This window comes from Amphiprion ocellaris, chromosome 3, assembly GCF_022539595.1.
Source record: "Amphiprion ocellaris isolate individual 3 ecotype Okinawa chromosome 3, ASM2253959v1, whole genome shotgun sequence".
Taxonomy (NCBI): Eukaryota; Metazoa; Chordata; class Actinopteri; family Pomacentridae; genus Amphiprion; species Amphiprion ocellaris.
In genome coordinates this window covers 35,739,566-35,757,235 of record NC_072768.1, presented here as the reverse complement: position 1 = coordinate 35,757,235, position 17,670 = coordinate 35,739,566, and the positions used below count along the sequence as shown (strand labels likewise).

The 17,670-nt window shown below is 37.0% G+C and overlaps 1 protein-coding gene across 1 annotated transcript; it reads left to right on the top strand.

Annotated features, from left to right (window-relative positions):
• The first annotated feature begins 87 nt into the window (after positions 1 to 87).
• Positions 88 to 5,069, top strand: irx5b (iroquois homeobox 5b). The gene is made up of 3 exons (XM_023285343.3): positions 88 to 546; positions 1,797 to 2,205; positions 4,275 to 5,069. Exons 1-3 carry the CDS (start codon positions 313 to 315, stop codon positions 4,886 to 4,888), a joined length of 1,257 nt encoding a protein of 418 aa, XP_023141111.2. The 5' UTR covers positions 88 to 312; the 3' UTR covers positions 4,889 to 5,069.
• The last annotated feature ends 12,601 nt before the right edge of the window (positions 5,070 to 17,670 follow it).

The following is a 17,670-nucleotide window of genomic DNA, read 5'->3' as shown; positions in this document are numbered from 1 at the left end:
TCTGTGTTTTTCTGCAGTAAATGTGTGATAATCCGTGCTGGAGGTGGAGCTCAGCTTCTCCTCTCTCTCCTCCCTCCGTCTCTCTCTCTTCAGTCTGTCTGCGGCTTCAGTGCAGTTCAGTTCCGCAGCAGCCGGAGCGGAAAACTCGCAGCAGAAAGCCGCTAAAAGTGAACCTGCGATGCTCCTGGATGCTCCTCCGCCTCCTCAGCCGCTCCTCTTCTCCTCCTCTTCCTCCCTCCGTCCCGCCGTCCGCTCTCCGATGTGACTTCGTCCGTGCGTAAAAGTCCGGCTCCGAGCGCGCCAAGCCCCGCCATGGCTTATCCTCAGGGTTTCCTCTTCCAGCCGTCCGTGTCTCTGGCTCTGCACTCCGCCTGCCCGTCCTTCGGCTCCGGGGTGATCCTGGGGCCGCGGACGGAGGAGCTGGGACGCTCCTCTTCGGGCTCCGCCTTCGCTCCGTACTCGGGATCGGCGAGTTCTCCCGGCTTCAACTCGCACCTGCCGTACGGCGGAGAGCCGCGGGCCGCCGCCACGCTCAACTCGTTTGTGGTGAGTGTCGGAACCGGAACCAGAGCGGGTTCTGGTTCTGGTTCTGGATTGTGGTTAAAGCCAGGGGTCACTTTCGGTGCGTAAAAGGAAAGAAAACGGAGAGATGTTGTGCGTAAAAAGGATTTGGAGACATTTTATTTCTCACCCAACTCCAATTAGAGTCGAATCTAAATTTAGAACGTTTTGACTTTATGACCTAAATTATTTTTTAATCCACATTTTTCTGGATTGTTTGTTAGTTTTTACATTTTTTTACGAAGCTGGAGACATTTTAATAATCTTTTCCTTTAAATCATTTGACAGCAACTTCCGTGTTTATTTTCTTTTTGTTCTTTTTTATCCATTTGTTCTGGAATGTTTGCGAAAAAATTCATGGTTTTGTTTTTTTATGAAGCTAAAAATTTTTTTTAAATCACATTTCAAATTAAACTATTAATTTGTTTCTCCTCTAATCATCTGACAGAAACTTCTGTTTATTTTCTTCTTCTGTTCTTGAAATTTTACATCTTTTTCTCGAACATTTTCAAATAATTTCACGTTTTTAAAGCTGGAGATTAAAAATATATATAACATTTCAAATTAAAAGCATCGTTTTCTTTCTTCCTTAAATCATCTGACAGCAACTTCCGTGTTTACTTTCTCTTTCTGTTCTTTTTTTAGTCCTTTTTTTTCCGGAATAATTGTGTATAATTTCACGTTTATTTCTCCACAAAGTTTGATCATTTCAAATAAAGAAGATTCTTTTATTTCTCCTTAAATCATCTGACAGCAACTTCATTCTATTTTCTTCTTTTGTTCTTTTCATTCAGTTTTTTTTGTGCAGGAACTCTTAATTTGTCGTAAAATCTCAAAACTTGAAGCCTTAAACTCGCATCTTTATTTATACGTCAGCAGATTTAAAACCCTCAACATCTGTTAAGATGTTTCTGTGTGTAAACGTGTGTTTTAATCTGAAATGTCCTGATGGTGTGATTTAAAGGAGCTGACTTTGGCCTGTTTTTTTGTGTGCAAATTAGATTTTGTTTGTGCGTTTCTTGTGATTTAACCTTTATTCGGCTGCGGTAGTCCCATTGAGATTATAGCTTTTGCAGAGGAGAGCTGCCAAGAAAGAGAGAAAGCAGCTTCAGCAGCGACGGAGACGCTAAATCTGCAGCAGACGAAGGCAGAGAGACGCAATTATAAGAGGAAAACACAAACAGGAGCCAGAAGCTGCAGATTTTAATGTGTTTTTTTTGTTTTTGTTGTTCCAGAGCCCAGGTTACGATCCGTCCTCGGGCATCTCCGGATCCTTGGACTACCACCCGTTCGGGGCCCTGGGGCCTTACCCGTACGGAGACCCCACCTACAGGAAGAACGCCACCCGGGACGCCACGGCGACGCTCAAGGCCTGGCTGAACGAGCACCGCAAGAACCCGTACCCCACCAAAGGGGAGAAGATCATGCTGGCCATCATCACCAAGATGACCCTGACGCAGGTGTCCACGTGGTTCGCCAACGCCCGGAGGCGGCTGAAGAAGGAGAACAAGATGACCTGGACGCCCCGGAACCGGAGCGAGGACGAGGAGGACGAGGACAACATCGACCTGGAGAGGAACGACGAGGACGACGAGCCGATGAAGCCCAGCGGAGACGAGACGACGGAGCAGAAGAGCGAAGCCGGTGAGCGATCGGTCGATTAGTCGAAAACTCCACATAAAAGCAGCCAAAGTGGTTCGAGGTTGTTCACGGAGGAACCTTCAGAGCAGTGAAGTTCTGCCAGAGCTGAATTATTTCACATGAATCTGCGTCAGAAGCCGTCGCTGCTAAAATCCAACAACATCTCGTTTGTTCTGCAGCAGCTCCGAAAAACCTGCAGGTCTTTCTCCCCGTCTGCTGAGGATTTTTATTTGTTCCACCTGTAGTTAGTAGTTTGATTTACCGTCAAAATGTTCTCAAAAATAAAAACCAAAGAGAGAAAAGGGACACGTAGACGCACAACATGAAACTGAACACCTTTAGAGCTGCCAGAATGAATCAATTAGCTCATTAACTGACTAATTCTACTGGTTTTTCAAATAAAAATGCAAAAATTTACCATTATATTTCAATTATTTAGATCTTCTGCAGCAGTGAACTCAAACTTTGGGTTTTTGAACTTTGGACTCCGAGAAACTATTTCTTTTTTTAAGATTTTTTTTACCATTTTCTGACAATTAATCAAAATCTAATCAACAGATTTATCAGTAATGAAAACAACGTTTGGCTGCGACATTAATCAACTGACTGGAAGAAAATTAGATCAGATTCTGCTTAAATGTGACAGTTTGATTTTTTTCTTCATCACCTATGATTGTTTACTGCAGTGCAGGAAAAGCTTCAGGAAAAGTAGAAATACTGCACATTAAAAATACTCCAACGCAGTAAAAGCAGCACGCAGAGAAAGTAAATGTATTTGTGATGCAGGAAAAAAAAAACTCCTGTCTATTGATGGATTGATTGACATCGATGAGATATTAATAATATTGCACTAAAGTAGCAATAAATTGGATATTAAGGTAAAAAAGTAATGACTTGGATAGTAATACAGAGAAATAACAAAAACTTAAATATTAACATGCAAAAGTATTAAAAAACTGAATATTAATGCATTAAAGTACCAAAAACATGGGTTTTAACAAACAAAATACTAAAAACCAGCACAAAAGTGTCCACGAATGAAGGTATCAGTAACAGAAACACACAAAAGCATCAAAATCCTGGATATTGCACTGCAATAATGTGTAAAAGTAGGAAAAACCTGGATGTTAAAGTACACAGGTATCAACAGCCTGGATATCTCTACTGAAAATATCAAAAACCTGCAATATTAATACAGAAAAATATGAAAAATTTAAATATTAATGCACAAAAGAACCAAAAACCTAAATAATAACACACAAAAAAACCTCAAAACCTGGATATGAATGCAAAAATGTATCAATAACCTGAATATAAATGCATTAAATTATCAATAACTTGAATATAAACACACCAAAGTATCAATAATCTGATTTTAAACTAATTAAAGTATCAATAATCTTGATGTCCCACATACTTTTTTTTTCAGTCTGAATCTGTTTCTTGAATATATTTAATTTGCAGCAAATTTTGAAAACAAAATGATTCATCTGTAGTCAATACACACTGAGCTGTCAGTTTTGGGTTTTTCCCGCTAAAAACGAGCCTTAAAATCAGTAACTGATGATTATTGTTCTATCAGTGATCAATTAACTGATTAATTAGTTCTGATATAGTTTCATGATTTTAATGTTTGTTTCAGCTGAACTCAGTTTGTTAAATAATCAATCAGTGGAGGAAATCATCAATAATTGTATTTTTTTGTTTGACTTCAAGCTCCTGTTGACTCACATCTGTTCAGTTCTGACCCGTTTTGTTCAGTTCTGACCTGTTCGGTTTTAACTTGTTCTGACCCAGTCGGTTCTTTTCTGGTCTGACTCGGCCGGTTTGGTTCTGTTTTGTTCTGTCCCGTTCAGATCTGTTCTGACCCAGTCGGTCTTGTCCTCATGTGTTCCTGCCTCGTTGGTTTTGTTGTCTTCTGACCCATTTGGATCGTTTCTGTTCAGATTCTCTCTTCTGTTCTAATCCAGTTGGTTCTTTTCCTGTTCTGTTCTGTTCTGACCCGTTCTGTTCTGCTCTGTTCTGACCCGTTCTGCTCTGCTCTGACCCGTTCTGTTCTGTTCTCCCTGCAGTGGGTCGCCGGTCTTCGGACTCCTGTGGTTTGATGTTCCGTGACGACAGCGGCAGCGACACCGACCGCGGCTTCACTGATCCGGACTTTAAGGACTCCGGGGACCAGAGGCTGGGCCTCCTCCCAGGCCCCACCTCCACGCCGGGGGCCCCTCCTCCTGGCGCCGCCCAGGGCCCGCTCAGAGCCTCAGAACCGGACCTCACGTCGTCGTCGAGCCCGTCGTCTAAGGAGCCCTGCGGCGCCACCCAGAACCTGAACCCGACCCCCAAACCCAAACTCTGGTCTCTGGCTGAGATCGCCACGTCTTCGGACAAAACTAGAGGATGCAGTGACTCGGCACCGGGCGCCGGGTCGGGGCCCCAGCAGGGCCCGGTTCCCCGGACCTCGTTCCCCCACAGCCCGGCGCTGCCCCGGCACCTGTACTACGGCGCCCCCTTCCTGCCCGGATACTCGGGCTACGGGCCCCTGGGACCCCTGAGCGGCTCCGGCCCTCATCTAAACGGATTACAGCAGACGGTTCTGCAGCGGGCCGAGGCGGCGGTCCGAGACTGTCGGCTCCGCAGCCAGAACCAGCTGGAGCTGCACGAGCTGAAGCGCGGCATGACGAACGTGTAGCGGCGCTTTTATTTATTCACGGGACCAACCGGATATCAAACTGGGGCCTCGCCGGGGCCGCGGACCTTATTTAGAACCACAAATATCCAACTCCAGACTGTTTTCTATGTTGATCAGATGTAATCTTTGTAGTGCGTTTCTGCACAGAACATGAAGTATCATTAAAAGCTAGTTTTATTAATACGGAACCGACCGGCTGACGTTCTTCAGTGGAAGATCTTTTAGAGAGCTGCTCTGTTGGGTTCTACGGAGAACCTGCAGCTGTAAAAAACAAAAAAAAACCCACTTTCCTCAACAGGTAAAGTTCCGTTTAGACATTTCAGGTGGAGGCTCGGCCATTAAAAAGTAAAATAATCAGATTAAATTCCACTCCACACCTTTTTCACACTCATATTTACAACAGTATTATACAGATCCAAGCTAATTCTGCATTTAAATATTTCCATCTCCTTTAAAAAACACTACAGAGTTTTCTTGTTCTGCACAAACACCAATTCTAAATATTTATTAAATATAATATAAATATTTATTAAATTTGTTTAAACTTTTTAAAGGAATAATTAAGTCATGAATTCATAAATCTATAAACAGAAATGACAGGAAACACTTCAGAAGAAAAAAAGTGTCATAATCCTGGATGTTGCACTGCAAAAATGTGTAAAAGTAGGAAAAACCTGAATATTGAGGCACACAGGTATAAACAGCCTGGAAATTTCTACTGAAAACATCAACAAATCTGCAATATTACTGCAGAATAATATAAAAAAATCTAAATAATGACACACTAAAGAACAAAAAAACTAAATAATAATGCACAAAAAACCCAACACTTGGATATAAATGTACAAAAGTATCAATAACCTGAATATAAATGCATTAAAGTATCAATAACCTTGATGTTACACATATTTTTCACCAACAGTTAAAGCTTCATTTAGATGTTTCAAGTGAAGGCCTGGCCATTAAAATGTAAAATAATCAGATTAAATTACACTCCAAACCTTATTCAAACTAACATTTACAATAATATTTTACAGATCCAAACAAAATATTTCCATGTTCTTTAAAGAAGAGTTTTCTTGTCCTGCACAAACACCTACAATGATTCTAAATATTTAATAAATTTGACTTGTGTAAACTTTTTAAAGAAATAATTAGAACATGAAATCATAAATTTATAAACAGAAATGACAGGAAACCGTTCAGAAGACAGAAAGCGTTGTAATCCTGGATGTTGCACTGCAAAATGTCTGAAAAACCTGAATATTGAGGCGTACAGGTATCAATAACCTGGATAACTCCATTGAAAGTATCAAAAACCTGCAATATTACTGCAGAATAATATAAAAAAAACTAAATAACACACAAAAGAACAAAAAAATCTAAATAATTATGTGCAGAAAACCCCAAAACATGGATATTAATGTACAAAAGTATCAATAATCTGAATATAAATGCATTAAAATATCAATAACCTTGATGTTACACATATTTTTTCCTCATTTTCCTCAACAGTTAAAGCTCCATTTAGACGTTTCAGGCGGAAATGCTAATTCAGCTCGGCCATTAAAAAGTGAAATAATCAGATTAAATTACACTCCAAACCTCATTCAAACTCATATTTACAACATTATACTGATCCAAACTAATTCTGCATTTAAATATTTCCAGCAGCTGACAATTCTGCTCTTCTTAATGTGAACTCTGACTAAATATAAAGAAATAAAAGCTGTAAATGACGCTCAGATACCAGCACATATATCCTGATGCTCTTAACGTGTTTTATTAACCTTAATTTTTCAGACACGATTTTAGGCTGCGATAATTTAATTATCATTAGGAGTTACTGAAACAATGTGGGGTGTTACAGGTGTTTACATTTTGACCAGTTCCATCATGAAGCAGGTATTAAATTGAATTCGCTGCAGTGTTAAAAAGAAAAAAAATCTTAATTTCAACCCAGTAAAACAGCAGAATCTCTGATTTTTACAGATAATTTCAACTCATTCAATTTAGACCTGAAACAGACAAGTACTCAATTAAAAGACAGACGGAAGAAAATCATTATAAATTTAAGATAACATGCTTGGGGGGGTAAATGTTGCATCAACAACTCATACAGCTGTAATGTCGGACAACAATGCCGAATGCAGTTTTAACTTAAAACACCTCTAATCTCTATTTTTATAATAACGACAGATCAAATCAATGTGTAATACGACAGCAGTCACTTGTTGTAATCTGACAGGAAATAATCACCAAATTCTCAGTTCTACAGAGATTTATAGCCTCCCATATATACTGGAGGAGACCAAACACAGAGCAAAAAGCTGTAAAGCTGAACTATAAAAGAATAATTTTACATATTAGGTACGTTTTTGGAAATAACTCTTCAATCAGATATTAATTCCAGCACCAAAAAGGACCTGAGGCAAATATTTCAGTTCCTTATGTTGCGTTTAAGCGGTTTTCATACACAGTGGGTGGAGGAGACCAAAAACAGCGCATAAAACTGTAAAACTGGACTTCAAAATGAACAAATTTTTAATGATTGTACATAGTAGTGAAGTTTTTGTAAATAACTCTGCAATCTAGTTTGATTTGAGATGAATATTTTATTTTTCACATTATGTTTAAGTAGTTTTCATATACAGTAGCTGGAGGAGACCAAAAAGATAGCGTAAAGCTGAAGTCTTGTAGTAATTGGAGAATAAAGACAGAGATCTGAGACAGATGTTTTTAAGGTTGCCATGTTGAGTTTAAGCAGTTTTTCTATACATTAGCTGTATGAGACCTAAAACAGAGCATAAAACTGTATGACTGGACTTCAAAGCAACAAAATTTATCAATAATTTTATAGAATATCTTCGGTGTTTGATGTACATCTCATATTTGGTACTAATTACAGCACAAAAACAGATTGGAGACTGATATTTCATTTTATCATGTACAGTTTAAGTAGTTTTTGTATAAATTAGGTGGAAGAGACCAAAAACAGAGCATAAAGCTGTACAACTGAACTATAAAAGTGAATAATTACCTAATAATTTCACAAAATAGATTTGTTATTGGAAATAACTCTTTTAGTTCCTCATGTTGCGTTTAGGCTGTTTTTGTATACAGTGGGTGGAGGAGACCAAAAACAGAGCAGAACTGGACTTAAAAGTTGAGGAATTTCCTCATAATTTTCTATAATGGTTATGGTTTTGGAAATAAATCTGAAATCTTGTAATAATCTAAGAAAAAAGACAAGTATCTGAGATTCATAAGGTTGTCATGTTGAGTTTAAGCAATTTTCATATACAGTAGGTGGTGGAGACCAAAGACAGAGCATAAAGCTGAATTTCCTAACAATTTCATATAACAGTTATGTTTACGGAAATAACTCTTCAATGTCATAATAATTACAGTGCAGAGACAGGGATCTGAGATTGATTTATTTAAGGCTGTCATGTTGAGTTGAGGCAGTTTTCATTTACAGTGGCTAGAGGAGACCAAAAGCAGAGCAAAAAGATGTACAACTGGACTTTAAAAATCAGATTAATTTCGTACTAATTTAACATAATATGGTAAATGGTCTGTATTTATATAGCGCTTTACTATACCTGAAACGATACCCAAAGCGCTTTACATTATACATCACATTCACACACACATTCACACACTGATAGGTACATTTATGGAAATAACTTTGAAATCGTGTACCAACTACAACACAAAGTCTAGGATCTGAGAAATATTTTATTTGTTAAGTTTAAGCAATTTTAAGATAAGATTTCTTTGAAATAAGTATTGTTTAAATACAATTTCAAGAAAATACAAAAGTACACATTCCTATGAAAAATATATATATAAAAAAACTTTGAACAACTTTTACAGACTTTTTTCATTTGGTTGAAGGATTGTATTCAGTCATGATTGTATTTCTATATGGATATGTTTTAACTTTTACCAGAATTGCTTCCATTTAATGTCAAACAGAAATATGAAACTTCATCAAATTAAGTCATCAGCAGTTACAGTTTAAATCTGCACTGATCTATTTTTTTTAAATGAACCATGGAGGAAATGACTGACATGAAAGGTTTTACTTGTGGAGACAAACTAACTGCAGAATATCAATTGACATTTTAGATCTTCATAGCATTTTAGTGTCTCTCAGCTCCTTGTTTTGGTTTTATAGTTGGTAATTTTACTGTTCTGGTACATGTTATGTGTTTTGATAGCAGTAAAAAGCCTCAGAACAACACTAAATAGCAGAAAGACTCAGTCAGAGACGAGCTGGTGAGCAAAGTGGAGCATTTAGCAGCATAACACTATATAATTATTTATGTTAGAATTTCAAAACTAGCTGATGGAGACCAAAAAGAGAGCTAAAAGAGAGAGGTGGTTCACTGTGTGAAGCACAATCTTGTTTTGAACATTCTGATTTATTTTCATGTCCGTACTGTGTTTTAAACAGATTTGGTGGCAGGTTAGAGAGACCCACGGTTTTTGGTTTTCACCCAAAATTTTGGAGCTCTGACATAATGGGAGTCAATGAGAGTTTCGGTCGACACACTCTGAGCTCTGAGGTGATTTATGAAAAACTATAAATCCTACAGCAATGAGACTCACACCGGGTGAAAGACGATAAAAATATCTACATTTTTATGCATAAATTGTTCATCTTGAGGAGAAACTGTGAGAAGGAGACGAGGTTATCTGCCATTTTTTCATGAACTGTTTCTGGTCAAGGTTTAGACTTGTGATGTCACCACCTCTAGCTGAAGAAAAATTCAGGATTTTCAAACAAAATCACAAAACTTGAACTGCGACTGCATAAAAACCAGAACAGATATCAAAACATAAATTTAGAGGACTCTCATTCAAAGCCTTGTGACTTGTTAAAACTTTGAATGAAGTTTCTACTGTAAAATATTCCAGAGCTACAGGGTTCCAAAGATGGCTGGTTTTGGCAGTTGACTGCTGACTTCCCATTCATTTCAATGGGGATTTTTAATGCATTTTTTTTAACGAATAGTGTAAAAACCATATGACGAATTGCTGCAGGACGAGTTAAGCGGTGAAAACTGCTTCGGAAGAATATTTAACAACAATTACTCCAAGGAATAACAATAAGTGAGCTTCAATGTTTGTTCATTGGCACATTAAAGTATAACAACCATCATGGTACCAGTTATCTTGAGTCTAGTTTTAGGTTTAGTTAAACCGGCTAACTCAAAGAAAGCCTGGATATGTTGAACCTGTTACGTGATTTCAGGCGTTTCTTTTGTGATTTGTGAGTCCGTGGTGTTTTTGTAGCTCCATGAAATCGAGCTGAACGTTTTTTTTTTATCTACATATGGGATGATCTGAGGGGAAACAGCAGCTTCAAGCTTCCAGCAGCGACTCTAAAAACAGGAAGTAAAATCTGGAAGCTGGAAAACGGGTTTAAGCCTCCAGCATTTACAGTTTCTTTGAAGCTCGTCAGCAATTAATTGTGTGGACTTCAGATGTAGTTTTTCCAGGCTTTATATTCACGAGAACGAAGAAGGAAGAAAACATCTGTCAGTGCTTTTTATCAACCATCTAAGTCAAGTTTTTATCCTGATGTGGTTTAAATTTACTCAAATACAGCAATGAAGCTCAAAGAAAGACCTCATTTTTATTTATTCACATGTGAAATAGGCCTCGTCTTCAAATGTATCAAGAGAAAAAAAAGGTAATGTAAATGGTAATTTGTTCTTTTGTAATATTTAACCATAAAACGAAAAGTTCTGCACAATCGGAAGTTTTATTTTGGTTCCCAGAACGTTCTTCTTAAAGGTGGGAGTTTTAAAATGTTTGGTGGGAACATTTTCAAAATGATTTCATAAAAAGTTTTCTGAACATTAACTTTTAAACTAATAGCAACATTACTTGAAATATACTTAAAACATTAAATGTTTTCTGAGACATTAGAACTTGTAGGAAACGTTAGCTAACACTTTGGGAACGTTTGATGCTTCCTGGGAAAAACATAATTAGATGTTTTTCAATGTCTAACCATAAAACGTTCTCAGAAAGTTCCGCAAAGTTCTAAAAGAAGTTTAATTTTAGTTTCCAGAACGTTCTTCTTAAAAGTGGGATAGCTAAAGTCAATTTTAAAATGTTTGGTAGTAGCAATATTCCCCAACATTCATAAAACGTTCTGTCTTTGTTCACTTTTAGCGTCACAGGAACATTACTTGAAATGAGAAATGCTCTTAAAACGTTCTTCGAACATTAGATTAAATGTTTTCTCTGAGACATTACTAGAACTTGTAGGAAATGTTAGCTAACGCTGTGGGAACGTTCGATGGTTCCTGGGAAAAACATAATTAGTTCTTTTTCAACATTAGATCACAAGAACAGCTTCTTCCCTGCTGCCAGAACCCAACGAAACTAAAATTCTGATGACTTTTTATGAACTTCCTGTACAATATTTTTGCATTATGAACAATATTCTTTGCTTTTTGCACTAGATTCTCAGTTAGATGTTGTTTTGCACTAGATGCGTAAATATCTACATTTTCTTCTGTAGTTATTTTATTATTTTCATTTCCTTCTTCCTAGAGTGATGCCAACAGCATGAACCAAATTCCTTGTGTGTTGTAAATGTACTTAACACTATATTATAGATGTTTATTATTTAGAAAGAGGATAATTCTGGGAACTGAAAGATAAATTCACACTGAAAATGTTAGCAGCGCTTTCTCAGAACAGTTCTGGAACATTTGAATTCTAGCCGGGGAGTCAGAAACTTCTTGAGTTCTTTTTTTTGTTTACTTCCATGTTTCCTCCTTCCAGCCTCCTCCAACTTCCAGCTGAGTTTCCTCGGAGCTGAAGCTGCCATTCGGGCCGAGCCGCCCGACCCTCAGGACCGACCGGCAGATGTCGCGCCGTGACGCCACCAAACCCTCCGGCCTGAAAGCCAACCTCAGCCTCGGCAGCAGCAGGAGGCTCCCTGCAGCTCAAACACTCCAAATACTCCAGAGTCCCCAGTGGAGCAGCTACTGGGACCAAACCAGTCTGTCCAGAACCACAAACAAGCCTTTACTGGAGATAAACGCTGGATTAGCACGTATTCATTTCATCTGTCATTTAAAGCTGCCTCCTGTAAGTTCATCTAAATTATTTTCCATTTAGTCGCCTTTAACCTGCTGTTATTATCACTGAATGTTACTTTAATGCAGTTTGTACGCTGCTGCGTTTCTGTTTTTAAATAAAATGAACCAACATTAAACTAACCTGCAACCTTTTGCCACGTTTTAAAGGAAAAATTCATAATACTGCCAATAAAAGACACACAGCAACCGTCAGAGATAGAAAACAGCCACAAAGAGACTCACAACAACCAAAGAGATGCACACAAACCACAATGAGACACAACAACTGCCATAAAAAGACAAAAAAAACATTACAAAGAGACACAAAACAACAACAAAGAAATACAAAACAAATACAAAGAACCTCCATAAGGAAACAAAAAACATCACAAAAAGACACAAAACCACCACAAAAACACAAAAACATACAACAACCACAATAAGACACACAACAACCAGAAAAAAATACACACAACTACAAAGACACATAAAGCAACTAAAAATACAAACACACCAACCAAACACAGACACACAACAGCCACAAAGAGACACAAAACAAACACAGAGACACAAAAACCTGAAGAAACGAACACAAGCCACAATGAGACACAACAACCGCCGTGAAGCGACAAAAAAAATCACATAAGACACAAAACAATAACAAAAGGACACAATAACAACAAAATGACACAAAACAACCAGAAGGAGACACAAAACTACCAATAGCAGACACACAACAACCGCCAGAGATACAAAACGGCCACAAGAGACACACAGCAAAAGCAATAAGATGCACAAAAACCAGAAAAAAATACGAACAACTACAAAGAGACATAAAACTACCACAAATACACACAGAACAGTCAAAAACAGACACACAACAGCCACGAAGAGACATAAAAACCTGAAGAAACGCACACAAACCACAATGAGACACAACTAACACCATAAAGAGACAAAAAAAGTCACAAAAAGGCAAAAATAACCACAAAGAGACACACAACAACTAGACATTATGACAAAATAACCACCAAGTGACACAAAATCACCACAAAGAGACACACAACAACCACAAAGAGACACAAAACAACTACAAAGAGACACAACAGCATCACACAGAGACACACAACAGATAGAAATTTTGACAAAATAACCACAAATACCCACAAAACAACCACAAAGAGACACACGATGACCAATAAAAGACACACAACCAAAGAGATAGAAAACTGTAACAAAGAGACACAGAACTAATGCAAAAAGACACACAACAACCAAAGAAATGCACACAAACCACGAGACACAACTACCATCATAAAGACATCATCACAAAAAGACACAACAACCACAAAGAGAAACACAACAACTGAGTCATTTAAATCTGCCTCCTTTAATTTCTTCTAATCTATTTTCCATTTATTGCATCTTTAATCTGCTGGTTTACATTTTGCAGCAACCATTTAATAATCAGATGATAATTTCAGTCACTTTTTAAAGGAAATGTCCCAAATGTGTTCAAATATGAGAATTTAATGATTTATTTATTTAATTTTCTGTATTTATTGGGCTCTAAGAAGGCAGCAGCTGGAGTTCACACATGTAAACATCACATCTTCTAAAATAAAAAATGCAAACAATTCTTGGTTGTGCATGAAAGAAACTGCATTATTTGACTTTGTTTTTATTGATTAATCCAAAAAAATCTGATTATTTCAGTCAGATCTGTTGTGTTGCATCCACACACACTAATTTACAGAGATTAATACTGGATCGATGTGTAAGTTATTAAAAGCTGATTTCTCCTAAATAAACTTCAATTACTGTCTTATTGCACCTTTAACCTGCTGTTATTATCACAAGCAATTTGAGATCATGCATTGAAGAAACTGCATTATATGACTTTGTTTTTATTGATTAATCATTTAAAAGTCAGATTATTCAATCAGATCTCTTTTCCTGCAGTCCAGCACCAGAGACAAATAAGAGATTAATGTTATTTGAACGCTCATTTAAAGTTGCTTCCTTTGGAATTTATCTGATTTATTGCACCTTTAATCTGCTGTTATGGTCAGTAAATGTTTCATGAAATACAGTTTACATGTCATCAACTTGTTTCCATAATCAAATCATAGTTTTGGTCATTTTTTTAAAGGGAAAAAATGCAAAAATGTTCTCAAATATTAAGGTTTTCTCCATATTCTTGCTTGAGTACGAAAGAAATTGGATACTTTCACTTTATTTGTATTGATTAATCTAAAAAACATCACATTGATCAATTAAATCTGTTCTGCTGCAGATTATTTTAATTATTTTGAGTCTTTTCCAGCCACATCTCTTAAATGAATCCACATTATTGTCCATTTAGTCTCCTGTTAAACCTTCAGCCTGATATTATTTCATGATATTTTCCATTTCCATAATCAAATACTAATTTTAGACACTTTTATGAAAGAAAAAAAGCCAAATATTTTAAAATCTGAGGCTTTAATGACCTTATTTGTTTAGTTTTATGTCAAATCTTCATGCAGAAAAACTACAAACAGGTTCTGCATTAGAGAATCTGGATTTTTTAAACTTCATTTTTATTTATTTATCTAAAAAAAACGTCCATTTAATTGATCTATAATGGGTGTAATTGGTAGTTGTGGCGCTTGGTATTTTGCAGTTTAATTCTAGATGATAATTAAATCACATTCTGGATCATTTTTGATGTTATTGATCGTCTATCGGTTGAGTTTTTACAGCTTGACGGAGCTTTTCTCAGCTGTAACACGTCGTTCCTTCACTGCCTGATGTGAATATTGAACACTGATGTTGATCTACAGCTGGAAAAATTACACTGAACACAGCGTCTTTCCCATTTCAGTCTGAGCTTAAGGAAAAAATCACCTGCAGCAAAATAATAAGATCTGAGAATTTAATGAAATATGGGATTTTTTTTAAAGCAGTTTTACTAATTGGGGGTTCATTTACTCGAGCAAAATAGACATTTCTAGTCAGAAATAACACTAAGAAGCACAGATTTATGTCACATTCTAACACAGACTCATTTTTGTGTTTACTGAATTAAAAATGTCCATTTTGTGAGCAGGAAAAACTGTAAAAACAAACAAAATCACACAAACCACAACTCTAATTAAGAACCATGACAGAAAATATTAATGTTTTAATAAAACTAAACCTCCAAATGATTCTACTTCTGCTCATCCTATCTCTGATTCATCTATTAAGCTGCCAGAAACAACCTTGGATGAAGTTTTTCTGGAGAACAAACTGAACCACCTCCTGTTTCTTCCTCTGCTTTGCTCAGAGCGCCTCCTGCTGGTGGATAATAGAAGTTCAACACCAGATTCATCTCCAAGTTTCATTTTAAATCTTATATCAGCATCTAGAACAGATTCATCAAACTCATTTTAGTTCAGGATCCACATTCAGCTCAGTTTCATCTCAACTGACCAGTAAATAATAACCTATAAATAACCACATCTCAAACTGTTTCCTTTGTTTTAGTGCAAAAAGGCCATTCTAAAAATGTTCACATTTAAGAAATTATCTTTTTACAAAACATCATGAACAACCTGAAATTTCTTAAGAAAAATAAATTCAATTTCAACAATATTATGCCTCAGTTTATCACTTACGCATGACAACTTCCAGATCACAGAGTGTCTACATAGACACAAAACATTTAGTCACAGATATCTGAGTGATATAGTGTTTTACTTTAAAAAAGACAAAAACAACAAAAACAAGACAAAATATTACAAAAATGAGACAAAAAAACGACAAAAGCGAGAAAAAATGACAAAAAATTAGACAAACGAAATGAAACAAAAGAAAAGACAAAAAATTAGCCAAAAAAGTTACAAAGCGACAACAAAATGGACAAACGACACAAATGAGACCAAAAATGACAAAAGCGTGAAACAAAACGACAAAAACGAAACACAAAACAACGAATAAAGCTAAACACAAAATGACAAAAATAAGAGAAACAACACAAGCGAGACAAAAAGGACAAAAATATGAGACAAAAATCAGACAATAAACAACAAAAACAAGACAAAATATTACAAAAGCAAGACACAAAACAACAAAAAATTAGACAAACAACACAAAACAAACTTTAAAAAAGAAAAATTATACAGAAGTTACAAAGCGGTAAAAAATGGACAAATGACACAAACAAAACAAAAAATGACAAAAGCAAGAAACAAAATGACAAAAAGATGACACAACAAAAGTTAGACAAAAAAGACAAAAAACAACAAAAATGAGACACAAAACAATAAAAACGAGACACAAAACGACAAAAAAGAGACAAAAAATTTGACAAAAAAGTTACAAAGTGACAAAAAACGGACAAATGAGACAAAAAATGACAAAAGCAAGAAACAAAACGACAAAAGTCAGACAAAAAAAACAACAAAAACACATTAAATCTATCCAAAATATTCCGTTTAAAATCATGTGGGACAAAGAGAAGCCTCAGATTGTGTCGTACTGAGAACCTGCATGAACACAGTTTGATCGATCACCAGTCTGTCTGATCGGTGTATTGATTAACGTCCTCCACAGCTCAGTGGAGTCAGACTGCAGGTGTAAATAAAAGCCGCCGGAGCTCCTGGCTGCAGCTCGCTAACAGATGGTGCCATTTGCTTGCAGCCGAACCTCCAGTGACCCTTAATGTTGAATATCACACAGCGGGAAGCTGCTCCATGTGTTTGCTGGGTGGCTTCCTGTTAGCCGCCGCTAACGAGCCCCGAACACATCTACAGCGACCAGAGACACGATCCAGCAGCGTGGAGACAAACCTGATCCACTTTATTAACTCAGCTGGAACTGGACTCTGCAGATTTCAGAAAATAATAAACTAAAGCTGCTAAAAAAAAACAGTTCCACGACATAGATAAACTCCACAGCCTCAGATGTATCATCAGGAGTATCTTGCATGATATTTATTACTCCGCCAAGGAAGACGGTGGAGTTATGTAACAATCAACGTTGGTCTGTCTGTCTGTCTGTCTGTCTGTCTGTTAGAAACATTACTCAAAAACAGACTAACAGATTTGGATGAAATTTTCAGGAAAGGTCAGAAATGACACAAGGACCAAGTGATTAGATTTTGGCAGTGATGCAGCTTATAGTCTGGATCCACGGATTTGTTAAAGATTTCTGTATCATTGCCAGATAGCGACACAGCGTCACTGTAACCATGACAAGTGAACACTACATCAGCTGCCTATTGATGATCACATGATTGTGATCCTACTACAAATCCACCGCTGAGGACTTATCAGGACTTATCCATCTGAAATGATACAATGAACAACTGAATAAATTCTGTGGGTGTTTCTGAGTCCCATCAGTTCCCACTACATATTTAGGTCACGCGATTCGGTATCCGTACATAACGTACACATGCCTGTATTCAGCACAAGGTCATTTTGTTTGTGGGTTCATCTATATTAAATGGTCACAGTCTATGTTGCTGTGATTTTTGCCACAATTTTTTTCAAGATTTCAGCCGTCGGAAATGATGCACCGACTGAGCAGCCTTGGAGGAGGACTGTGCTCTCTGAGTGCTTTTCTTGTTATTTTTGCAGCCACTCAGGCAAACAGGAAGTTGAGATATGTTAACTTGGACTCTTGTTTAAAAGACAAAGCAGTATA